Source organism: Parasteatoda tepidariorum, chromosome 2, assembly GCF_043381705.1.
Source record: "Parasteatoda tepidariorum isolate YZ-2023 chromosome 2, CAS_Ptep_4.0, whole genome shotgun sequence".
Taxonomy (NCBI): domain Eukaryota; kingdom Metazoa; phylum Arthropoda; class Arachnida; order Araneae; family Theridiidae; genus Parasteatoda; species Parasteatoda tepidariorum.
In genome coordinates this window covers 22804482-22831666 of record NC_092205.1, presented here as the reverse complement: position 1 = coordinate 22831666, position 27185 = coordinate 22804482, and the positions used below count along the sequence as shown (strand labels likewise).

General features: G+C 29.2%; 3 protein-coding genes across 3 annotated transcripts in view; all 3 read right to left on the bottom strand.

Moving 5' to 3' along the window:
* Positions 1–1071: 1071 nt before the first annotated feature.
* On the bottom strand, positions 1072–6751 carry LOC107438108 (speckle-type POZ protein B). The gene is made up of 2 exons (XM_016050289.3): positions 5093–6751; positions 1072–1940 (listed from the first exon to the last, which is right to left on the bottom strand). The coding sequence occupies exons 1-2, from the start codon at positions 5617–5619 to the stop codon at positions 1871–1873; spliced, it is 597 nt and encodes a 198-aa protein (XP_015905775.1). The 5' UTR covers positions 5620–6751; the 3' UTR covers positions 1072–1870.
* Positions 6752–7915: 1164 nt separating this feature from the next.
* On the bottom strand, positions 7916–11709 carry LOC107438101 (speckle-type POZ protein B-like). The gene has a single exon (XM_016050280.3). The coding sequence runs from the start codon at positions 9847–9849 to the stop codon at positions 8452–8454; it is 1398 nt and encodes a 465-aa protein (XP_015905766.1). The 5' UTR covers positions 9850–11709; the 3' UTR covers positions 7916–8451.
* A 1365-nt stretch (positions 11710–13074) lies between these two features.
* LOC107438098 (spermatogenesis-associated serine-rich protein 2) overlaps positions 13075–27185 on the bottom strand; it is a 31832-nt gene continuing 17721 nt past the window's right edge. The window contains exons 9-15 of the mRNA XM_043048732.2: positions 25424–25482; positions 25232–25341; positions 23655–23729; positions 21992–22013; positions 19740–19877; positions 17538–17590; positions 13075–16127 (exon numbers count right to left, since the gene is read on the bottom strand). Coding sequence (XP_042904666.1) covers positions 15633–16127; positions 17538–17590; positions 19740–19877; positions 21992–22013; positions 23655–23729; positions 25232–25341; positions 25424–25482 — 952 coding nt within the window. The 3' untranslated portion in view covers positions 13075–15632. The remainder of the gene's footprint in view (positions 16128–17537; positions 17591–19739; positions 19878–21991; positions 22014–23654; positions 23730–25231; positions 25342–25423; positions 25483–27185) is intronic.

The window sequence follows — 27185 nt, the reverse complement described above, 5'->3', positions numbered from 1 at the left end:
TGGCGTTTGTGTAATTTACAAAATTACATACTAATAGAATAATTCAGTGATATATGAGAACATAAAAAAAATAATAATAAATTTAGGGGTAACGTCTATTTTGTATCGTTGCCTTATTTTTTTTTTGTAAGAGATTGCTCGTGATTTCTTCGGTTCCCCTTTTTGTTAAAATAAATCGAATGTTCTTTTTAAATGAGATATAAAATATTTTTGGGAATAATTTAAATAACACTAAAATCTAAAAATCATTCTTCTCGCCGTCGGGCTAACCATGGTGGACTTTTTAATGATTTTTCCTGGTCATGTTAGCGAAAAGGTATCCATGAAGGAAATATTGTCCAATGTTACATTCAAGGGTGTATAAGGTTATTTGAAGTATAAGGTTATTTGAAGCAATAAAGATTTTTCGAAGCAATTATTGCTCTAGAACAAGCCTGTACAACATACGGCCCGTGAACAAGACGCAGGTAGCTAACACTCTGTTTGTGGTTCGCAAAGTCTTCTTATATATCAATAACTGAAATTTATACTTTTCTTCAACTAAATACGGTTTTGTTCTCTTTTTATTCAAACTCTAATCAGTAAATAAACACTTAAAACAAATCATAGAAGAAACGTATTCCCAGACTCTAAGAGATGTTACAAATGAGTTCCGAGTCCAAAGAATTATAAAGAGGACCCATTTCAACCAGAGATACACATAGGATTACTTTTAGAGACTGAAACTCCAAAATGACTAAAATAAAATTAAAACAGGAAAAACAAAATCTTGGGGTAAATAAAAGACTTTTGACAATCAGTGTTAGCCTCACAAAGCAAAAGCACCGAACAGAAGTAACAAATTGCTGTAATTGTTTACACCTTATAAATATGACATTTTTTATACTTAATAAATTAACCAACGTTTGTTTAAAAACAGTAAATTATTAATAAATTTTCTATGATATTTATAAGCTGGTCCGTGCTCGAATACTTTTTAGAGTAAACGGGTTCGAACCCGTATCAGGCCTCGGACTGAGCCCGTCTTGAAAAAGTGCTAATTCATTAAACTAAATAATTGAACAATTCATCGAATGCCAAATAATTAAACTTTATTATTATAATAGAACATTCGAGAACTAAACAAAGTGGCATTTAGTCCATCAATTTCTTCGACGACACTGGGAGAAACTTAGCAAAATTGTAGAAACTAGACAAAACAGAAGAAACTAAAAATGACCAATACAATAGTATTATTTGCAAAACAAAAATTTAAAGAAACTAAATTTAGTATAGTATATGTAGGTTAAAAGTTTTTCGCATCCACTTTTTTAATAAAATAACTGTTTTCATATTATTTATTTTAATTTCATGCAGAATTTTAAACTCTCTTTATCTTTTTTCTACTAGTCACTTAGAGTTATTAGTTACACTATTTGATTATAAATATTTATACACTATTTCTAATTAGGAATTCAATATGTGATTAGTAGTAGTAAGTAGTACGTATGTTTAGTATGCCATTGGTTAATTAAGTAGTATCAATTAATCAAATTTGGTTATGATATTTTAAGAATTCTTTGCATAATTATAAAATTAAGTTTTAAAATATTCATCGACATAATAAAAATATTAATTCAAATTTGGTTATGATATTTTAAGAATTCTTTGCATAATTATAAAATTAAGTTTTAAAATATTCATCGACATAATAAAAATATTAAAGAAGAACAATTATTTTAATTTTTAAAAGATTTATTAAAATTCTTTTTCTTTTCGTAGTTTTCACTTATTTGAAATTGATATATTAAATAGCTTGGATATTAATATCATTATTTAAAGTAGATTGAAATTTTAAACTACTTTAAAAACTGTTTCTATATTACATATTTCATTTTGAAAATACAGTTTTTGCATTTCTTCCTGGTGCAGTAATCTTGGTAGCAGCATTTTTTAATTCCCTGAAAAAAAAGTAATCACTTGTTATCATAAATTTCTTCTAGAAAAAATAAATATTTATTATTATAATTTATAAAAAACGTTTATATAGTAGACATGTTTTATAAATATACAGGATAATCTATAATTACCGCCCTTAGTGTGCAGTGCCCAAAAAAACGGACCACCCAGAATAACTTTTGATCTAATGATCGGATCTTCACATTCTAAGACTCGATCTTAATGTCTCGATGGCATGACCTAAAATATATTCTAATGAATAAGTGCAGACGATATTTTAATTTAAGAAATCAGACACAAAGACTTACTTTCTAATAAAAAATATCAATCCAATAAAAAAAACCAATCAAATTTTAAAAAGTCTAATATTTGAAAATCGGTTTTTCAGGAAGCTATTCGACCGATTTCGCTCAAAATTTTTATTTCGTGAAGTAAAAATTATGTTCTTTAAAATCATGCAAAAAAATTATATACCCTACAATTCAAAATTTTTCAACTATTATTAAATAAAGTAATAAATATTTACCAGAAGTTATTTTTGCATGCTAATATTTCTGGACAAATGAATTTTTTAATTGCAGGCAAAATTTTTCAATTCGGTTTTAAGTTTTTGAGATAGGACCATATTTCCCAGATTGTGGCTACACTCTAAATTTTGAATCGTCAAAAAAAAAAAAAAAATGAAAATGAAAAATAGGTATAAGCCATGTTGGCTTAGGGCAGTGTTTCCCAAAGTGTGGTACGCGTACCCCAAGGGGTACGGGAACAGTTTAGCGGGGGTACGTGTTCTTATGCGAAATATCTTGCAACATATGAAAATTTCGAAATTTTTTATTTAAAAACAAAACTAGCCATGAAAATTTACGATTACGTATTTTTCTATTGGCTATTTTTAGAAGAGTTAACAGTTAATAATAAATGGTGTCAACAGCCAGTTGTGATTTTCAACTTTTGTGAATTTTTTATAGTAAAAAATACATTAATTTTTTTATTAGGGGTACACAGCGTTACGAAAAATTTAGAAAGGGTAAGCAAAATTCATAAGTTTGGGAAACACTGGCTTAGGGGATAGAGCCGTTCGCCTTCCAATTAAGTTGACCGGTTTCGAATCCCAGCGATGGCTGGTCGATATGAATTCCGCACCCGGCTCGCACCAACCACGGGGCTGACGGAAAATATCCTCAGTGGTAGATGAATCACTGTTTAGAGTCCCCTTGCCATCGGGCTAACCGTGAGAGGTTTTCGCTGTTTTCCTCCCCAAGTAACGCAAATGTGGGTTATTTCCATCAAAAAATCCTCCACGAAGGCAAATTTATCCCAATACTTGTTCCAGGAATTCCTTTGTCTTCCTGATTGGGTTCAAAATTACAAGGCTACGGAGTTTTACATTAGTTGTCGCAGACCCAAAAACTGGGTCGGCTGTTCAACTATGGACATGAAATAAAAAAAAATTACGTTAATTCAGAGAAAGTAGGTTTTTGTGTCGGATTTTGTAAATTAATATCGTCTGTATTTATTAATTAGCATATTTGAGGTCACTCCCTGGAGCCATTAAGATAAGAGTCCTAGAGAGTAAAAATAAAAAACTATTCAAGGTGGTCTGATTTATTTTTTATGTCACACTGTACAAAACTAAAAACCATATATCGAAACAATTAATTGAGCTATGGTAATTGTAATTCTTCGTTATTATAGTTTGTCTCGTATCTTGATAACGTAGCATTAAAGAGTAAAACGCGTTTTTGGAATTTTAACTCGTCAAAACCCATAATACGTCTACTACTGAGGATATTTCACGTCACTGTGGTCGGTGCAAGCCAGATGTGGAATTCGTATCGACTGGGATTCGAACGCTCTATCCCCTGAGCCATCGCGGCTCAAAAAATCTTTCATTACTATTTTCCAGTTATAAAACTTCAAACAAGTATTTTTCTTTTTTAAAGTGCTTTCTTTTAAAATGACTATGGCGGGCAACTTGCCCCCTTTACTATTTAATGGTGGCAACGACGCAACATTTGTTCCACCCTCTGCGCTTAAGTTTCCCTGTAGCGTTAAAGCGCAAACCCCCAATAGCGTAAATTTCTTTCAAACTTATTTTACTTAAAAAAAGTAATAATCAATTGCAGTCTATAAGGGACAGTGGTGGACTGCGCTCTGTAATTACCTCAATTATAACTCCCACTCCTAACTGTATGCAGATTGCGCTTCTAGTTAGTTGCGCTTCTAGGTTAGTATCTCTACTCCTTGACATGCGAGGGATGCAATGTAGGAAAATTTGGGATTTATCTTGGCGATATACTTCTAGCTGGGCAAGAAATATATTATGCCAAGTTATTTCGAGATTAAATTTTATATATTGCATTCAGGATTAGATTTACAACTAGAATATAAAGCATTTCGAATATAATCGTGATGAGATTTAAATAATTTGATTTTATTAAAGGAACCATTAATTTAAATAAGCTGTTATTTTTTTTAAAAGGAAAAAAAACATTTTCTTAAACAAACATAATTTCCATAACATTTAATATAAACAAACTTAGTAACAAAAATTACTAACTTAAGTTTAAAATATTTTCATATAGTATAATTAATAAATATATTTTTAATGGTGTGATTTTTAAAAGTCGGATTTTATATCGGCAATGAATATTTTTTAAAGGGAGTGATTTTTTTTTTTACTATGAAATAATAAAAGGCACATGCATTGAAATTACTATAGCATCCCTTTCATTATAAAATGTATTGATTTAAATCAATTGTAATTTTGAAATAAATTAATAAATAAATTAAACAATCTGATTAAAAAAATTAATAATTGAAAAAAAATATTATTAAAACATAAAATATTTTTATATGATAGAATTATTAAACACATTCCTTCGGGAGTGATGTTATTTAAGTCTGATTTTATTGATAATGAGGATTTTTTTATTAAGATATATTGAAAGGGACATGCATGTAAATTATCATGTTTCGAAATAGATTTAATGCGATATGAAACTTTTAAATTGTAATTTTCCATTAAATGTATTTTAAATAATTTTCTGGCTAAAGACATGGTTCAATTATACCGTATTATGCTCCGTTTCTTTTTTAAATAATATTGATTACATGATTACTAATAGTTGGTGAGAAATTTACAATTACTTACTTCTTATTTCCTTGGGGAGAAATTTCGAAGTTTTTTGCAAGATGCTGAATTATTTCCATCCATAATTTCGGGTTCTTTTCTTTCTGCATGAATTTGGACCATTGAGATGAATTCGAAATGTCCTGCATGTGTTTGGCAAAGTAATTCAACGCACAGTTCTTCAGCAGTTTTATGTTAAACATATCAGCTAGTTCCAAGATCTCACAAGCATTTTCCGGAGTCAGTGCTGACATGAGAAACATTGAACATGTCTCTTTCAAAGAAGCTACCTGATACTCATCGGCGACCATTATCAACTTCGATGCACTTTTATAGTCTTTCATATCCACTCTTCCTGTGTATATAAAATCGAGAAAAGATTTTAATGTTTCTGGGTCTTTTTCTGGAATATTCACGACTCCTGTTTGCTTCTCAATCATGTCGTGGTCAAACATGGCGGAAAATACGGGTGATCGGGCTGCAAGAAGTGATTTATGTGCAGATAAGACTGCATCACCACATTGCAATTTCACATCAGAATGTTTCATGCTCGTAAAGAGGTTTGAAAGATCCTGGTGCAAAGTTTGAACATTTTTACATTCGCTGGCATAACTGCTAGAATACTTTAAAACTTCGTTTGATTATTTTCCATTGGCTGTTGAAAATTCGCAAAGCAAAGTGAAACAGCCGTTCGTCAAATATTTTTTATTATCTTCCAATCGTTCCTTGGTAATGCAAGACGTAAATTTACTAGTATTCACACCTGTCAAATCAAATAATCGATTTATGCTCAAAGAAGGAACTTTGACTTCCTCCTGATTCAAGAAAAATATATTTCCACGCAAAAGCCTAGCCGATGATTGATCTTCGACTGCTCTCGTCACTTTAATTTCAAGGACATAGTTAAGGGCAGCTATAGATATTACATATTCAGTTGTTTCTGAAAGCGAAAATGCCTTAGTTTGAGAAGCTGCAACACAATCGGGAAGCTTTAATTTCCACTGAAACGAGCATTTGTCGATTCCAACTTCAGTGAGGACTGCAGATGCGCGTGGTTTTAAAGTGGTAAACATTCGGCAACGAAGAGTTAAAATGTCTTTTTCCCAGGTCAAACATTTGCTTACCAAGCTTTCAGCTGTGGCTGACGTATTATAGCCTCGTCTCGTTCCTCTAAAAAATTTCTGAAGAGGCGTATTACTTCCTTGCGTAATTATGATCTTACCATTCCCATCTATTAATTCAATGGCGAAAGAGATCAGTATTTCTTCTCCGGCCAAATCGTCTTTGCATCTACATAAAAAACACGATTTATTTCTGTATAGAGGTTTAAACGATAAGTACCATTTACTTCCATGAAAATTATCGGGTGTAAAAAGAGGACTTTTAAAATGTTTCCCATGACGCAAGCCCAAGGAAAAATTTGTATTTATCCAAGTAAAACAATACTCTACACGATTTTCGTCACACATACTCTTCGTTGTCCTGATTTCAACTTCACTTACGCAGAGAAAGATATACTTTTGTTTACAGTCATAAAATGTTCATTTCCTTGAAGAAGAAATTGCGAACTGAAACTGAACTTAAATCAGGAGGGAGTTCCCCTTCCTTCCGCAACGAATGATAAACAGTGGTGAAATTAAATGAAGCTGTTATTAAACACATAGTAACCTTGAAAGCTGACGTACTTTAAATATTCGTTTAGTTTATTTCATCCTATCACTTCTTTCATTCTTCTCCTCTCCTACACTGTAATCTGATATACATTTTTACAAGGTTATGCTTATTTTTTTATCAGTAATTACTCTCAGAGAAATAAAAAACGTAAGTTTTGAACCTATTTATTCTTGAAATTTCATTTTTTTAACAATGAACATACAAGAAACTCACTTGTAAATTCACTTGTGTGTCTTGCTACAAGTAGCGGATTGGGCTACTTATAAAAGACCCCGCTACTTCTTGAGTTATTCATTATTTTTCGAACGCTGCAAATCTTAAAAATGGGCTACTTTTTTTCTTACTGACTGAAATATTTTTTACAATTTTTTCCGTTCCCATTATAAAATGATGCTGAAAAGTCTGCACTTTCTTTATCTTTTTTTAAAAAGAACATTTTTTTTTCTTTTGTTTTCTACTATTTTTTTTTCTTCTTGAAAACATGTTTGTTTTAGTTTTGGATTCTTGATTAGTTTTGCTGCTCTGATTCTAGAATTTTTCTATATCTATATTTCAAATCTTAGATTCGTGAAATCGTAAAGATGTATAGCGTATTTTTTTTGGGGGGGGGGCTACAAAATGCTCGAATCCGCTAATTTTGGAGCTCCCATTCGCTACTTTTTAATCTTTAATTCTCTCAACACTGCTTATGAATAAAAGTAGTGGTATTAAAGCAGTGGTTCTCAAATGATGCTTCGCAGAACCCTTGGGTTTTGTGGACGGTTCATAGGTGTTTCAATAGTTTAAATTTTTTAAACCAGTATTAATTTTTTTTAAACCACTAAGGATTTTTGTAACCTGACATTACATTTATATCCAAACAGCAAACCATCATTTATTTGATATTTTGTTTGGTTTTATGAAATTATTTGGAAAAAAAAAGAACAGGCATTTTTTTTTTTTTTTTTGCAAAAAATGTTTTTAATAATAATATATTGAATAAATTAAGAAAAAGGGTGAGCATTTATAAAAAAAAAAATGCAATATTATTTCTCATCGAACTTTTCAGTTCAATATAAAATGATCAAATCCTAAAATAAAGAACTATATTTCCCTTATAAACATTCTTAACGTTTATAACAGTTCTTTTTTTTTTTCAAATTGTATTCGTTTTCAGCTTTTGCACTCACCAAAAACAAATTCTGAACTATTATAAATGCAATTCCAGAACTACGAATTCTTTTCGTTGGTCCCTGAAAAAAATGCAGCCAGCACAAGATAAATCAGAACACTAGATCAATGGTTCACAAAAGGTGTTCTGTAGAGTTCTAGGGTTCCGTTGAAGGACCACTGGAGTTCCAAGAGTTTAGACTTTTTAATTATTTCAGAAACCTGTAATTTTATTTATATCCAATCAATAATACATTACTTATTTAATATTTCGATTTATTTAAACATATGGCGAATGAACATCTGGATTTAAAAAAAAAAAAATGTTAACTCGAAGGATGAGCAAGGAAAATAACCCGATGTGTAAAATACTAAGCTGTAAATGTTTTTTTTTTCTTTCAATTTTGCGTAATTTAAGCTACAGACAAGGTTCTGGTCATAATAAAACAACAACTAAATATGTTTAAAATATTTATTTAGCTATTAATTCAAGAAAAAAATTTCAAAAAATGTTCTAACACCCTAGCATTCAATTATTAATAACAGACTGGGTAAACTTAATATTCGTGTATGTTTGTATAAGAATACAAAGTTGGTTTTTCATACGCTTTTACAAAATCTAAAGCAGCTGAACTTAATAATTTTAGACCCATACAATCAGCAATATCAAAAATGTCTCCTGCGTTATCCTCTGATAAATCTCTCATTAAATTAGAACAGCATTTCTCCTTGAGAGACAAAACCTGATATTTATCGGCGACCACTAATAACTTGATCGAACTTTCAGTATCCAGTTCACTCACAGTTCCCGTATACACAAACTCTAAAAACTTGTTTAATGTATCCACACTCACATCACAAATATCTACTATTCCAGTCTGGGATTCGATCATTTCTTGATCGAACATAGCGGCAAACACTGGTGATCGCGCCGCGAGAAATGACTTATGAGCAAGTAGAAGTTCGTCGCCAACTCTTAACTTAACGTCGCAAAATTTTTTGCTTTTAAACAGAGCTTGTAAATCTTCTTGCAAAGTTGGAAAGCAGTTTACCTCACGTGAATTTAATTCATTTCTCGATTTCATAATCGGGTGGGTAATCGTCATCCCATCTGACACAGAACACATAAAAACCAATGAAAATACCGTTGAACTTTTGTGCAACTCCAACTGTTCTTTTGTAATTAAAAGTGGAAAATTCCATGTATTTTCAATGGGATCTGATTCAAAAATATGGGAAGCATTTTTTGAATCTATTTCGAATCCTTCAAAATTTAACAACGTAAGTCTAAACCTTATTAATGTATCCAAAACACTAGAATTTTTCTTCAGAATGCTAATTTTTATGTTTTCCTCTGATGCAGATAGAATGATTTCTAATATTAGTGTCGAAAACAAGGTAAACTGCTTGCTGAGAGACCAATTAGAAGAATGGGTCACAGATATCTTCCAGTCAAAAGAACATTTATCCACCATTATTCTAGTAAGTCCTTCCGTAGCAAGGTGTTTTGATTTGATCTTCTTTGTAGCTATGTAACAAATAAGAACTAAATTATCTTTGGGCCAAGCTTTAATTCTTTCTTTAATGTAACTTCTTTTTATGTAGTCACGCCAACCACAGCAATCATATCCGCACTGAAACAAGCAATTTTCAGTCCGCAGAATTCGTAAAGTTTCTCCATTCGTATCAACCATTTTGATTTCAAAGTCGACAACGCCATCTTCTTGATCGTATTCTGAAATGTTGCTCCTTTCTGAGCATAAAAAACAAGATACGAATTCTTTGTAATCTTCAGAAAACCCTCGAGGATAGAGATGCAGTGACCATCTACTCTTATTTAAAGTTGCAATCTCGAAATCAGGGCTACAAATGCTTTTTCCAGGACGTTGGTAACACATAGAATAGTTCTCGATTGTCCAAGAATATGTAAATTCTATAAGTTCGATGTCAGACATATTACAGATGATTACTGAAAACAGCTTCTATAGTTTACAGTGAGTATTACCGGGCTCTTCGGTTAAAATCTATAACAGAGATTGCATTCAAACTCACTAAAAATGCATTTGTATATTTTTATTGTTCGTATATAGTTCTATATAGGTCGTATATAGGTATATAGTTCTCGATTTTTCAAGAATATATAAAAGTTCGATGTCAGACATATTGCAGATGATTGATATTGAAAATAACTTTCGTAGTTTACAGTGAGAATTAATAAACATATTCCCTAGCTTTTTAGGCAAAGACTATAAGTGATATTGCGTTCAAATCCTCTATAGTACATTTGTATAATCCTCTATGCTAGCAACAAGCCTAGTTCTCTGCAATTCAAGAACATGCAAATTCAAATAGTGTAATAGCTTTTTGATGCAAAAGTTTCCAAATTTGACATGGTTATAGGTTGCAAATGATTTTAATATAAATTTTGCTCATCCGAAGAGTAAAATCGAGAAGTAAAAACAAAATGATAATGGCACTGTTTCTTAAGAATATTTTATGAAAATAAATAAATCAAGAGTTACCTTTATACATGCCGTTTTCATTACTATTTCGAAGTTTTCATTATTTGGAGTAAGATCAAACTTTTGCGACTGATAGCTTTAAATGAGAACTAGAGGGCTCAATATTTGTTTTGACTGTATATCTCTAAAAATAAACGCGCGGTTTTCTTTGTTAGAGAGAATAGAGGAAGAAAACGTTGAACCCAACCGCAAGAAACAGGATAGTTTTCCTTTTTTTTGTTGTTGATGTTTTTGAAGGTAACTTATCTTATTAGGAATCTTAAATATTGAATATTTCACCGTAGTATTTCATAACTGAGTATTGAGAAATGACTATATGGAATTTCAGATTAATATCTAAGCTCGTCATGATACAAAATATTTTCTATTCCTTCTTTTTTGGTCTTAGGTTGTTTTTTAAAATCTTCAAGTCATATTCATTTGCATAAATGTGAGCTTAACGCCAATTTTTAAGGAAAAACTTGGTGAGGGAAAAAAAAACCAGACTGTATTAAATATATTAGAGAAAAAAAACTATTATCGGGCGTTATCGCAATTCTAAAATCTCGATATATCGTCAGAAAATAACGACCTTTTACGATATTTCTCCAATTTTTTAGCTTTAACTCATTTACATCCTTTTTACTTTAGTTTACATTTTGGTTATCCAAATAAAATTTATTAATAAACAGGGTAAATATCGGATTCGAAAATACTAACGATTTTCTCATATTCGATAATTATCTTTATCGGCAATACTCACGGAAATTACTCTATTCGATATTTGTCGAAGTCGATAATGACCGCATTTATCATTGAAACGAGCCCGCATTTGCGTTACACGGAGAAGAAAACCACTAGAACCTCCGTCTACCACTTAGGATATTTCAGGTCAGCACTGTGGTCGGTGCAAGCCGGATGCGGAATTCACCAGCCATCACTGAGACTCTAACCCGATTCACAAATGATTGGACAGCGAACGCTCTATTCCCTGAACCTCCACTGCTGTAGTTTGTGCTTATAAGGATGGGGGGAAAATTTACGTCGATAAAAATACATAAAAAAAATAAAACAATGAGGGCTACGAATTATAATCTTTTCTTAAGATAAGCAACTAGTTTTGGTTTCAGTAGCGACGCAACACAGTCAATAACAATTCACTCATATTACACGCGCGATAAAAAGAATCTATTTTGGATTTCATTTTCAATCCTATTTCTTATCTCACAACAGCATAGGAAAAAAGAACTCGTCTTCCCGCTGTCATTACTCAGCATTTAACCCATGTCTCACACTTGCAATCTTTTATCTCGTGTTATTTCATTTCTAATGCTTGCGTTATTTTATTTCTAATACTTAAGTTATTTTATTTTTAATGCCTTTCATATTGCATAATTCAACTTTGAAGGAATAGATTGAACAGTTGCTCATTTAGACTTCTCCCTAACAATTTTTTTTCTTCATAAATTAAGGGTGAGATTAGTTTCAATTAATAGTTGAAACTTCATGGTGGAGGCAAGAAGTTGTTGTTGTAGTTCATTTACGTCGCACTAGAGCTGCACAATGGGCTATTGGTGACGGTCTGGGAAACATCTCTGAGGATGATCCGAAGACTGAGGAGAATCCGAAGACATCGCAATTTCGATCCTCTGCAGAGGGGATGGCACCCCCGCTTTGGTAGCCCAACGACCTGCACGCGAAGTCGAGCACTTTACGGTAGCACAATTTAACGTGGACCAATACTGCACACCCTCGGTCCCTACACAGACTGATCTAAGTGGGTCATCCACCAGCACACTGACTTCGGTGATCTGCTGGGAACCGCGTCTTAACGATCAGTCCACTGCGGGACGGTGGAGGCAAGAAGACCACTTGTAAGGTCAGCAGAGAGGGAGATAAGACTTTTCAAGGAACATTTATGATATATTTTATAACCGTCCTTAGACAACTGACTAAATTTTTTTGGGTTTACAACTACTAATGTTCAACTCCATAGCCTCGAAATTTTAACATCCAATCCAAGGAACTCCTGGATCAAGTATTGGGAGAAATTAGCCTTCATGGAGGACTCTTTCTTGGAATTAACACAAATTTGCATTACATTAAGAAAACCTCCCACGATTAGTCTGACACCACCGAGAATATTTTATGTCATCATTGTGGTCAGTGCAAGCCGGATGTGGTATTCGAACCCAGTCCACTTCATTGGGAGACAAACACTCTATCCCCTGATCACACAGATTAGATTTATGATATAGAAGGTAACCAAGTGGCAAGGGAAAAAAATTAAGGGTCCTCATCGGCCAACTACAACAAAATGGCGATTAAAAAATTGTCGGCCAATCGCTACTTTTTTCGTCGCAAATGCCGATTTCATTTCTTCTTATATTAATTATAAATACTTTCTAAGGTTCAAAAGATTATTATTTTTTCAACACTTTAGAAATAAATTTTGTAAAGTTTATCATATTTTGAGAAATGCCTTACATTTTTAATAAACAATTCAACATTTTCGATTTTGGAAAAAGTGGCTGCTGGCAAGTTTAATTTTGTGCCATAGTATCCTAACCCCTAATTGATGCAAGAGAAAATAGCAATTAGCTTGTCCATGGTAGAGAGAAGCTTTACCATATTTATTTTGCTTTTCAGATTTTTTTTTCTTCAAATAAATAAAACAAATTTTCAAGATATGAAAAATGCCTTTATTAACAAGCACGTGTACTATATATATACAATTATATATACACATGAAATTCTAACGGTATGATACAGGAATTACACAGAGGCAAATCACAGGAGAAAAAAAGCACTATTCACAAAAGAGGAGTGATTTCTGAAGAATAATTTCACAACTAGTTAAACATACATGAGGATCTCAAAAAACATGCCAAAGTTTGAAGGGCACGGAAAAAAATGGTCCCATTAATCAAAGGCTGCAAAAAACACTAAAGCACACAACATGCACTACATATTGCACAGCTAATAATTGAAAGGGAAAAAAAAGTACAATATATACATTTTACAAGTGGGATTATAAGTTAGATTACAGCGATGTTTTGGAGGTTATAAGCATTGAAATACATGAATGTCAGCTATTTTTCTGGCAATACTACGAATAGATTAATGTTTTATTATATATGGCCGTCTAAGGCTTGACAAACGCAACATACAGAAGAGCTCTTTGATTTGAAGGCACAAATGTACAAAATAAAAGATAATCCTCACATTTACGTAGATATCGAAGTGCTCCAAATAACCGAAAACTAAGCATGCAAGCAGAAAGAAAGAACCAGATTAAGATTTAATAAAATGTTTTCTTAAACTTTTAAAAACAAATAACAAAATATTATAATACAATTATAAACATTTTATCTTAAGCATGTGATTGGTATAAAAACAAGAAATTGAGATTTTAAATAATTCATAATTTTAATAAATTTTGTATTTAATAAATTAAATACATGGTAAATGTTTTGTAGGTTCCACATATCATATTTTGCTTTTGATTTCATTCCATGCATAATTTAAGGAACGTTCATAATAATTTCAAAAAATAATTTTTTTTTAAACTAGCTAATAAGAATACAAAAATCAAATCTCTTAAACTTAATCTTGGACTAGAATATTCAACCTGAATAATTGAAGTTTAAATTAGGAATTAATACATTTAAAACAATTGTTTGGATAAGAAATAATAGGATCAATATTTTAACCATGCAACCGTTAGCAGAATTTACAGAGCAAACCTAGTTGCAAAAAAAACTTAGCACAGTCAGACATAGTATTATAGTAAAAATAAGGTTTAATCTAACATGCGTAAAAATGTACACAAATTATTATTTTAGTTATAAAAAAAAATTATTAAATTTCAAACAAATGAAAATTTAGAAAATAGTACTAACTCCCTGTACACTCAATATACAAGCAATTAAGAGTTTACAGAAACTAAAAATTTATTTTCTGAATTTTCTATTTTTTAAAATTCTAGTTAAAAGATTATTAGTTGGAATTTGTGAAAGATATCACTTTTCTTTTGTTTAGATATCTACAGATTGACAAACAAAATTTGATAAAGACCTGAAACACTTAGTAATTTGAGTAAGTTTAGGAATTAAAAATAATTACTGTTTTTCTCATTATTTTAAGGCTTTGTTTTTCTTCCCAAATAAATAAAAAAATCAGGTGCTATGATTATTATTATATTTAAATCTGAGATAAAAAAGAAATAAAGTGCAGATGTTTTAATAAACTGCAGTTCGATGATGTGCAGGAAGATATTTGCTATTAGGATTATAAGTAATAAATGTTTCACTTAGATTTAAGTTCCACATATCATTGTTTTTAATTTTATTCTTGCGTACTTCTATGAACATATAAATCTCAAAATTTATGAAAATATTTTCTAAAATGGCTAACAGCAACACAAAAATAAAAAAAGCACAAACTTAAATCTAGACTAGATTATTCAACCTGAACAAAAATTAGTTGAAATTTACACTTAGGAATTCAATCTTAACTGGTTCAATACATTTTGACAAGGTTTAAATGGCTAATAACAAATAGCAGAAGAAAGGAAAACTTCTAAAAATGTGCATCATTAATGAGTAATGCATATACAATAAGGCACAACATTGAAACTTTTTATTACACAAGTTCCAAAATAAAAGCCACTTTTTGGCCTTTGGCACTTTGACTCAAAGGAACACGTAAATTCCAGTCAGAACTGCTTCAAACTATAAAGATAATAAATCAACAACCATTCAACTCATACTATTTAATTTTCTTTTAAAAAAAAAACAGAATTAGCTATATTATAATAAGAGACGAACTTTATAATGGACTTTTTAACATAGTAAAAAAGTCACAATTATTAGACAAAACTATCTACTTAATGTATGTAGATACAGACTAACAAAATTTAAATTGCACCTCTAAGGATATAATTAATGCTGGTGAATACTTGAATCAGTACACAAAAAAACTTAAAGTAAATTATTACCTTTTCTAATTTGAAAAGGAAATGAAAATATTCAAAGAATAAATAATGGGAAAGTTTGGTAAAAATCCGATACATAAGCTACCTGCTCTGCAGAACTTATTTTTCAGAAGAACTTCCAAGAACATCAGCAGTTCCTAACTTAACCAAAATAAAGTAGTTAACTATTGAAGGTGTAACCTTAACCAGAGTTGAGGGAGGGGAAGAGAAATCAAAAAGGGTAGAATGAAGAAAAATATATTTAATTGTTGTCAATTCCGTTTAGGGCAGCCGGTTTAGCAGATACGCTAGCTTCTGAAGACTTTGCAGGTGGATCGGCAAAAGTATTATCGACATTTTGTCGATGACCTTGATGCTGATCCCTGAATCGATTATGCTGTTGATATCTCATATTTGAATGCTGTCCTCTTCCTGGATTTCTATCACTTTTGTTATCTTTATAATTGTTGTTCATGTTTCTTTCGTTACTAGAATACGCTTGATTTTCGTTAATTCTTCCATCTCTGTTATCTTGGTGTGAATAGTTACGATGATCATCGTAGTATCTGTGAGGCCCTTGATAATTATTTCTGTTGTTGTAATTGGGTCGTGAGTAGCCACTCCCACCTCTGTTGCCTCTATAGCCACGATTAGACTGGAAATGAGGATTGAATCGTCCAAAACGTCTATTGGAATACACACGGCCATACGTTCGATTTTCATTAGCTTTAGGCTTATTCGCAGAGGGTGTTTCTTCCTGAAAATAAAAATTATTCATTATAAGAGAGTTGGATGCATAAATTCACAATTGAAGCAATAGGTAAATTGAAGAACTCCACAAAAAAAATAATAATAAATAAACACATATATCAAATACACATCATGCTTTCCCTTAACAAAACGGACCGGCACAAATACCCTATTATGAATTTTTAATCATACATGCAGCTTTATGAGGCACATGTTAAAAGGCTGCATTGCTTTGTTACTTTCTTCAAACTTTAATATCATATACATTGGCTCAACAGTCCAGGGTGGCTCTGGCCTTCCATAGAAGTATGTATATTCTACCATTATAAAGTTAATATATTCTTCATGTCATTCTTATTGCCAATTTTAACTTAACTAAAATGCACTAAAAAGAGTGATTTCAAATTTATTTTGTGAATGCATTAAACTTAGTTTAACTATAAGATGTTAAAACTTCTTGGAAAAAATTAACAAAATTTTCTTTTAATAAAGCACATTTTTCTCATGGAAAAACACTTTTTTTTGTAAAACAACTAATACAATTTAAAAAATAAATAAATAAAATTTATTTCTAAACAGTTTTAAAATTTTATAATTAATTAATCTTTATTTCCTAAATCGATTGTGACGAAAGTGTAACTTAAAAATCATAAATTTTTAATTCCAAAAGTTCCTTAGCTTTCTTTGAAATTATGTGTTCTTATGCTTTGTGGGAAAAACTTCATTCTACAAAACTTATAATAATAAACCATTTCAAGTATCTTACTTTGGTTCCTGCTAGAGTTTCATCTTCTACAGTATCAGATATCACTGCAACATCTGTGGGAGGAGAAATAAAGGCTTAAGAATGAATTAAGTACAGCAATGTATTTATCGTTAAAAATGAGTGGAAATTTTTAAATTAAAGCATCAGCTAGCACACAATCAATTCAATTCAAAGAAAAACAATAAAAATCAAGCTAAACAAAATTTAAAAATGTAAGTTACATCATAGATAGGTAGAAAAAGATCAAAGCAATATTATCAGGGTGTGTAGCCAAATCTTTCAACAAAAAAAAAGCACCTTTTAAGTACTTTTTCAAAGAAAAAAAATCATTTTCAAAAAGGGAAAATTAAGCACTTTTTAAAAATACCCAATGAAAAAAGCCCCTTTAAAGGCTTTTAAAAAACGAAAATAAAAAAACCACCTTTGAACACTTTTTAAAAAAATTATACACCATGCAAACTGTTAAATTTCATACTTCTAACAAATACACGAGCATTGAAACTTGCAAACATTACTGAAGTAACAACTTATTTTATCTATCTCATAAAGAGTTAGAAATATATAGACACACAGATCTAATTAAATTTACACTTAGGAATTCAATCTTAACNCTACAAAACTTATGATAATAAACCATTTCAAGTATCTTACTTTGGTTCCTGCTAGAGTTTCATCTTCTACAGTATCAGATATCACTGCAACATCTGTGGGAGGAGAAATAAAAGCTTAAGTATGAATTAAGTATAGCAATGCATTTATTGTTACAAAATTAGTGGAAATTTTTAAATTAAAACATCAGCTAGCACACAATAAATTCAATTCAAAGAAAAACAATAAAAATCAAGCTAAACAAAATTTAAAAATGAAAGTTACATCATAGATAGGTAGAAAAAAATTAAAGCAATATTATCAGGGTGTGTAGCCAAATCTTTCAACAAAAAATAAGCACCTTTTAAGTACTTTTTCAAAGAAAAAAAATCTCATTTTCAAAAAGGGAAAATTAAGCACTTTTTAAAAATACCCAATGAAAAAAGCCTCTTTAAAGGCTTTTAAAAAACGAAAATAAAAAAAGCACCTTTGAACACTTTTTAAAAACATTATACACCATGCAAAATGTTAAATTTCATACCTAAGCAAACTGTTAAATTTCATACTTCTAACAAATACACAAGTATTGAAACTTGCAAAAATTACTGAAGTAACAACTTATTTTATCTATCTCACAAAGAGTTAGAAATATATAGACACACAGATCTAATTTAGAAAATTTAAAATTAAAGATTGGATTATATAGTTCAATTACATGATGTTATTTTTATTTATTAATATTAATTATTTATTTATTACTTTTTTGCTTTGGTGATAAAATAATTAAGATTTAGGAATTTCCAGGCACTTGGATTCCCTTCTTTGGATTCCAACATTTCTGATTCCTTCTTTCTTAGTTTTGAAACTCAAATTATTAAAAAAGTTATAATCAGACAAGATAAGATAACTAGCCGAATGCAGAATTCTTAATGTTCTTTAAAATTTCATTTAAAGATAATGCTAAGAAATGCAAAGAAATGCTGAGGAAATTATTGATATAATATTGTGAATGAACATTTGGGACTAAGCAAAATATAATAAATTAAACATACAACTTAGCATAACATTTAATTGGAAAAACTACAAAAACGATAACATTTTTTGAAAATAATTTCCATAACAAATTTTTAAGTAAATACTTCTCATCTTTTTGTAAATCAGCACAAAATAATAAATTATTTGCAAAATAAAAGTTTACTCATAAATCTCCCATTGCACGCCTCAAAATTAGTAATTTTTTTTTCATTTTCACTAAAAAATTTTCTTTAGCATAATTTTTATTTTAAATTCAAAAAACTACGGAATGGCCAAATAGAGGTCAAATGGACTTCAGTTCAATGCTCCAAGAAAGAATATGTTAAAAACATACTTATACCAGAAAATCTTTGATTGTAATTTAGAAAAAAAAAATTTATGTTAATAGTATTTCCTATGAACAACATATACTATTTAGAAAATTGAAAGTACACTAGAATAAGACAAAACTGTAAATAAAATTTCAGGTTTTAAACAGCAAAATCTCCATAGCAGCCTGTCTTAAATGTTTTTTTACATTTTAAATACAGTTCATAAAAATAATGTAGATCAAAGTATAATAATAAACAAAATGTCTTTCCTATCAAAATATTAAGGTCTTATGACAATAAAAGTGAATGAAACAAAAAAATAAATTTTTTTTCTTCTTAACTTATAATTATATTTTTATTTAACATATGAAAAAAAAATTTAAAGAACACATTTAAAAAAAAACCTTTGTATGTAGAAACATGTTAACGAACAATATTTTTGTTTCAATGCTGTTTCATGGGATGAGAAGTTTAATACTGCATACCTTAATTAAATTAAATACATAAAAATAACAAAATAAAAATGAAAATCTAATAAAGTAAACCTGACCAGTGAAAGTGTAGTTTAATTGGCACAGCATGTAAATAAAAAAATGAATAATCCTCTGATAAACCACATGGTAAAATCTAAATTGGCCAGATTCTGATAAGTATCTTTATCTAACCATGAATCTTTATCTTTAAATTAATTTTATGCATTTCAAAAAGTGCAAGATATAAAATTTTTGGAAATGTCATTGTGTTTCAAAATGCTAAGAAATGTAATAAAATACTTCAATATAATAGAAACATTAAAACTAAAAGACCAAAAAAACAGAAACATGTGGTTTAATGAAATATCTTATATCTGTTTTATAAACAAAGCCCCACAACTGTACACATTTATCTCTCTGCATATAAAAAAAAAAGAGGTACAAACCATTTTTACCAGTACTGTCATTTATATCTTCATTAGCGAGAGAAGATGAAGGACTAGGTTCAGGGTTGTTTTGAGGATTTTCACAACTAGCCAAAACAGAATTAGATCGCTGACTGTACACATTCTTCACAGGTTGAACTGGAATTTAAAAAAAGATATGCAATAAGATGCTGCACTGTAATTTAATAATGTTCATTAATGAAGAAACTGAAGAAAATTAATTTAAAAATGAAGAAAATTACTGAAGAAAATTAATTTTGCTTTATATGTAACAAAAAATATTGTTAAGCTATTTCACTATTAAGATCAATATATATATATGTATATTTATATTGAATGATGATGAATATGAATAATGAATCAATCATTCTTTTCTTCATTCTTTCGCCTTCCTTTATCTTTGCAAATTGAGGAGAGAAAAGGACACTGCTTATGTGAAATATCTTTGACAGCGGTACATTCTGATCTTTTTTTTTCTTTTTTTTTTTCTTCTTTTTTTTGGTAGGAGACGATAAAGGTTATGAAACTCCACAAGTTTAAATGATACTTTAAATACTCAATTCCTCTTTCTCAGTGAAAATTATTTTCTAGCTCTAATCAATTTTACTCCTGTATTAACTCAGCTGAGTTTAAAAAGAGGGAGAGAACAGAATCTATTCATTAAGGTGATCATAAGAATATTATATTTATTCATGCTTGACAAATGGTCCATTGTGAATACAACTCTATAGAGCCTGCTGCCTCACAGGTAAGTATTATTGCTTTTATAAATTATTTATATACCATTTCCATTATACTCAAAACAATTATTGGCATTAAGCTTCATTATTAGTGCACGTTTTCTATAAATGGACAATTTTTCGGTCAAGAGTGTATTCTCTTAATGATAAAAAAATATCTATTAAGAAAAATAAAACGTTACATTACAATATATGCAAAGCAAAATTATTACTATTTAAAGATTACTGTTTAATTTGCTAATTATTGTAAATCAAATTATTTATCAGAAGCTGAAATATAATGAAAAGATTTCCTTTTCAAAATAATGATTCTAATCACAAATTATTATTTAACTCTTATTGTGGTAAATAAAATTACTTTGACACAAGAAAAAACAAATACAAACTTTAATTTAAACAGAAAATAATAGTCACAAATTATAACTTTTTAAGTTAAATAAAACTACTTAGCAACAGAAAAAAGTAATATCAAAAAAGGATAATTTTCAAAAAAATAAATAACAAAAATAACACTTATTTAGCACTTCAATGAAAAGTATTTACAAAGGGGAAATTTTAATCAAAAATTAGTCCCTAAAATATAAAAAATAAACAATTTATCATTATTCCAGTCTTTAGTTGATGTAAATAAAACTTAGCAACAGTAGGGGAAACTAAACAAGAATTTTGATTTTCAAAATAATTACAAATAAACACCATGGGTAATAGTGACACAAAGTGAAAAACCCCGACAATTCTGTGTGCAAAAAATCTATATCAATTTATATACCAGACATGTTTCATATTTAACACATTTTTTTAATATACGACTTATAATTAAATTACCTACCCATGAAGAATATCACAACTTTATAGTAACTAATTTTTAAAAAAATCTTAGAAGAATTGTGATTAATCGTAAATTCTTTCAAGAATCGTGTTGGAGTTTTAAGATAGCATGAAAATGAATAGATATTGGATTTAAAAATCCCGAGAATAAGAATATCAATATCAGATTCTAAAATCGTGCGAATATGAATTGGGATAATGGATTTTTAAAATTGTGACATTGTATTTTTAATTCAAATAAATATGAATCTCGATGCACGATTCTTAAACTACGTGAATTTAAATCGCAACGTGTGACTTTTAGATTAGGTTTATACGAAAATCTATGTTTGATATTTAAACTGCATGAATAGGAATTTCGATATTAGTGGATTCTGGCACATTTCCAAATATTCAAAGTAGTGAAAATCCGCAAAATTAAAAGGGTCAAAGAATCACGAGTATGTAAGCATCTCGTTAACGAGAATAAGTGAAAGTTTCTAAGCAAAAGGCTGAGAACCAATGGTCTTAAAAAATGTGGAGCTTCGCGATATTTCCAGAAAATTATATGCATACTCTTAAATTTTAATCCCGGAAAGATAATACAAAAAAAAAACAGAAATTCTGAGGTTGCCCCAGAATACAATCACTCAAATGCAATATAAAAACTATAAAAACACAAGTAATTATATATGGTTTGCTTACCTTCTCCAAAGCTCTTGATACTCTGAAAGAAATAACAAGATTGTTAACAAAATTACAAAACACATGAATATATTACTCAAAACTTTTCTATTTAATAAAATGAAAAAAATATCTAAATTAAAAACTGTTTCTAACACTAGTTAAGCTTGCAGGTATTTTTAGATATTATATATATTTCTTTCTTTTTTCTTTCAAATTTTACTTTTGTAAGTATTTTCCTTAATATTTGTATGAATTGATTTCTTCTATATAAAATTAAAAAATTTAAAAAAAACTTAGATATCATTGAAAACTTTTTAATCTTTAATAGTTAAACTTAAATAAATGCTTGTCAGATAGACTATGAATTAGAAACATGCTTTATTTTGCACTTCCATTATTTTTGTCAAACAAAGAAGTTGACTTATGGAAAATAGTCCTAAATTTTTATTAAAACATAGATAAATTACAAAAATTAACACTTCCACAATTTTAGAAGATGTTAAGAATAATACAGCAACAACTTGAATTCTAAAAACTGGCAAAATCTATGACTCTTAGACGAATATTTAGTGAACATAAGAAAGGAGCATTGTTTTTATTGAAAGAATCAAAGCTGCATTGTTGCTAAACATTAACCTCTTTATTATTAACCTTGAACCAAATTCAGTCTTTAAATGTGATGCACCTGAAGAATTAGCAAATTTAAAGAATTAGTACTAAATTGACAAATTTATAAAAATAAAAAGCATTTGAATTTATTTTACTAACTCTTTCTTTGCATATTTTGGTGCTGTAAAATATTTCCATTAGCTACTTTTGTTTATTAAAACAAAAATCCAACTTAATAAAATTAGTGGGCATAATCATGAAAACTGATTAATATAGAAGTTAAATAAACATGAAGCTAATTTTATTTCTATCCATGCATATAGATAAGAGACATCAATATTTGTAAAAAGTAAAAATATTTACAACTGTTGATTGTTTTGTAAAAATTTTAGAATATTTTTTTTCAGACTACGGGAGTATAAAATCCCTGCATACGGGATTTTATAAGATAGTACGGGAGTATAAAATCTCTGCATACATATTATGCATAATGTCACAGATTAAAAAATACTTAAAAATGAAATTTGCAAAAAATTAAAAATTCTTCCAATTTCAAATTATCAAAAATGTTTTTGGAGATCGCACATTTCACGAATAAAAACGTGTGTGTGTGTGTTTTTTCTGCATTGAATTTTAATGCTTCTTAAATTTCACATGTATTGTATCGAAGAAAGAATGAGGCTTAAAAATAATAAAGTGTATGAAATTAAAATGTATAAAAACTTACTAAGGCGAAAAAGCAAGACAAAAAAAATAAATAAAAATAACGGAATGCCCTTTGTATTCAATAATTCAAAAAGACTGACAAATTTATTTAATGAAGAAAAATTAATTTTCAAAATTTTTTTAAAGATAAAAAAAAACTACCTAGTTAGTTTTCTTGTTTAATTACACCTTTATACTTTATAATATCTTAAGTTCCAACACATTTTTAATTTTGAAAATTTAGATGCAGTACTGAAAAGAGAATTTATATTTTACGATTCACATTTTTAAATAAAAAATGAGGTTAAAATCCATGCGGAATTTAAGTTAACTAACACTACATAAAATAGAAGAAAATGTCACTTACATCTGATATATCTGTCCATTGGAACCAAATTGTTTTACCAAGATCATCATCATACTTTCGTTCTGTGACAAACAACTATAAAATAAAATAAATTAATGCTCTGCTTGTTTAAAATAAACTTAAAATAATAAGTTCACAAAATTTTAAAATATACAAATATCCTAATACTTAATGATACTTTTCATATAAATAAGACTGGTTTAAAAAATTTTCAGACTAATGTAACTGATAAAAATTTTGCCATTGATTTTCAGTTTCATTTTATATTATGATTTGCATCACATCTCTGTGTATGCATCTTCAAGACTATAATGTTTTTGAAATTGAAGGGGCGAGTTGCAAGAAGTCAGTTACTTAACTCTGTTGATCAATAATATCTGCAAAATAGACATATTTACTAAAAAAGTAGATCACTAATTTGTATTAAATTATGTTTAGATGACAGATTACTTAATTCTAAACAATATAAGAAATAAAATTATTGCCCGGGGATAGAAATAAGATGAGATGAGATATTAATCTTTTTTACTCAAGAATTAGATATAGACAATTGGTTATTTATTATTTTCTTCAACGATTACCAAACATCAACAACTTGCTTGATAATTAGTACAAAGTATTTTTAACTATTAGATATTGAAGATAAAACTATAGATTTAAAAAAAATTACCAGAATAAATTAAACAGAAGGATTTAGGTAGATATTAATAATAAATAAACAAGGTAAAAGAGCTTTTGAAAATAAAAGAATTTGAAATGAAACTGAACATAAGAAAAATTCCTCATTAAATTTTATACCAATTTTTTAGGAAAGACAAAGGCTAAGGCTTTAGAAAGACAAAGGCTTTAACAACTTAAAACTCAAATTATGCATTTTCGCTTCATTTGGGGTATTCGGATAATATTCCTTGACTTTTAACCTGTTCTCTTGAAAATAAAAAATTTTATGACTTGAAAAATGAAACAAAAATAATAAAAATTATTGTAACTTATTAAAAAAAAATTTTTTTCAAATTGAGTAGACACCAATAAGAAGTTAACTCTTAGACACAGATGTCCTTTTTATTCATTTTTTTCTGCCGCTTTATTTACAAGAAAAATATATTTTGATATTTTTAAGTATAAAAACAGTCTCATAGTAACTAAACAAAAAAAATTTAAATTATCAGTTTATATTTATACTAAAATATAAAAAAAGTAGTTTGAAAACTTTTTTTTCCACTCATATTCATAAATATCATTGAATCACAGAATTTTCAATGATGAAAAATTGTTTGTCTTAGATCTAAGTAACTACAAATAAGTGCAAATTTAAAAATTACTGTTTGGAAGTGAACAGTAATTGAACCATTTTACCTTTAACATAGAAAAAGGCACTCGTGTTTCTAAACCATAATTTATTAAAATGTTAATTATAATATTTTTCACTACTTTTGACCTAAATTAATACAAATTCCTGGAAAAAGCATGAAAAATATGCTTAATGAAAATTCTGCCTCAAAGATTCAAATAAATAAGAATGTGCATTAAAAAACACAATCAGAGAATGATCAAGTGAATAAACAATTTTTATATACTTTAATATCAGATCTAAGTTCATTCCATTCATTGTCTGTCATAGAAGGAGAGCGATCAACACGTCTCTTCAGCTCAACTGCTAAATCTTGCCTACTTTTGATAAGGTTTACTGGAATTCAAAAACAATCAATATATAAGTAAAGTTATTTATACACCTGGTGCTTCTATTTCACAATTAAAAACATACTCACGAGCTTCAACTTTACGTTTCTCTAACTCTGCTTCTACTTCTTTCTTTCTATTTTCTAGTCTAAATGAAAAAGGTTAATATTTCAGCATTATGTTTAGACTTAATTTTTAAATAAGATATTTTTAGGATTTTTTCCTTTAATTGTTTTATTTCTTAAAAATTATACTTGGCATGAACAAAACTTAACCAATTCAGATTAAGCACATTAAGTAAATTAAATACATCTGGCACCCATTTTTTTGTGATTATTTTTCTAGCCAGTAGAGGCAATAACTTTTTTTTTTAAATTTTTTTTTTATTATTATTATTTCCAATAAGCTGCACAATCGGTCTTGCAAATGAGCAGGCCTAGTGCGTTCTCCAGAGGTGGTATCCACTCTTTCAGGACCACCACAATGGGTGAGATACCGTTGGTCATGTTAATTTGGACGTCTAGTTTCTGCCACACTAGATGGCAGCACCGAGACTCTATTTGGATGCCAAAGAGCACTAGGAATTTAATTTTGCCGGAAATGCCAAGATCCAAAAAGGCACTCCAGGGATATTTTACATGCCGCATAATCATACGACATGGCCGCTGAGGATTTTCTGCATCCCGAAAATCCGATGTCTGGGCCGGGGATCGAACCCGTGAGGCAATAACTGTAAATGTGGAGTTTGTGCTCGTATGGTGGGATGTAATGATCATGCGAGTAAGATGGCAGTTGTTTTAATTAGTAGTGAATATTCATGTTAACTTTAAGGGGGTATACAAATTGATTGCCCAGAAATTCACTACATTGGTATTTTTTAAAGTTAAAGAGTCGCCTGGATATATTTTTTAATTTATCTACACTGCCCAGATAAATTAATGCTTAAATAATTTTTGAAGTGCAGAATGCACATTCATTTACGTGAGGAACTAATTTTAATTAGAGACCTTTTATTTTGAATAGAGTCTGCAAATATGCGTTGAGCTTTAAGAAATAGACTTGCAGTATGTGACTTCATTGTCTTAGCATTACTATGCATTTGCTAAAATGATGATTAAAATTGGTATCATTTTAAGGTATTTTAAAAAAAAGAAATAGGATACACGTTTCATAAGTGAGAAACTTTAATGTGTTTATAGTAGTAGTTTAAAAGCCCGTTTTGAGCCATTAAATAATTGCTTTTGGTTTTAATTATTACCATTAAATAATTGCTTTTGGTATATTTATAGATTCCTTTATTGACATGAGAAGAGAGTGGCAGCAATAAAAATGTGCAACAAGTGATTTGGCGGGAGAAAAAATCGGATAGAAATGACCAACAATACAGTTTCTTAAATTTTATTTAAAAATGCACTTGAGAACCTTTTCTTTTAAATCAAATTTTTCAGAACTATAGCAGTCACAGGATTTTTTTTTTAATGTATAACACAAATCGGCACACAAGATTGCACAATCTAGATAAAAAATTCAAATTTTTCTTCCAAATAATTTGTTTGCAAAGATATTTCACAATGACTGAATCTTTTCTTTTTTTTTTAAATAAAAGATCTGAGTTTTACATATTTTTTTAACTTTGAAGTAGAATACAGATGGAAGTCATGCATTCGGTATAGTGATGTAACGAATAGTGATGGGGGCGAATAGCCGAATATTCGGCCAAATTTTAGGCCGAATACCGAATATTCGGTGGCCAAATACTTACTTTTTAAAAATTTCTCTTTTGATTGTAATTTTGTAATTAAAGAAATTTCCAAATTTTAAATTAAAAATGAAATAAATATGAACAAAATT

What these genes read in the sequence shown, in the direction of transcription:
- LOC107438108 (XM_016050289.3), bottom strand. Translation starts at nt 5,619, where the DNA reads ATGAAACATTCTGATGTGAAATTGCAATGTGGTGATGCAGTCTTATCT. An exon ending in TCTCCCCAAGGAAATAAGAA is followed by an intron (nt 1,941 to 5,092) that starts GTAAGTAATTGT and finishes CTTTTTTTTCAG; the next exon opens with GGAATTAAAAAATGCTGCTA.
- LOC107438101 (XM_016050280.3), bottom strand. Translation starts at nt 9,849, where the DNA reads ATGTCTGACATCGAACTTATAGAATTTACATATTCTTGGACAATCGAG.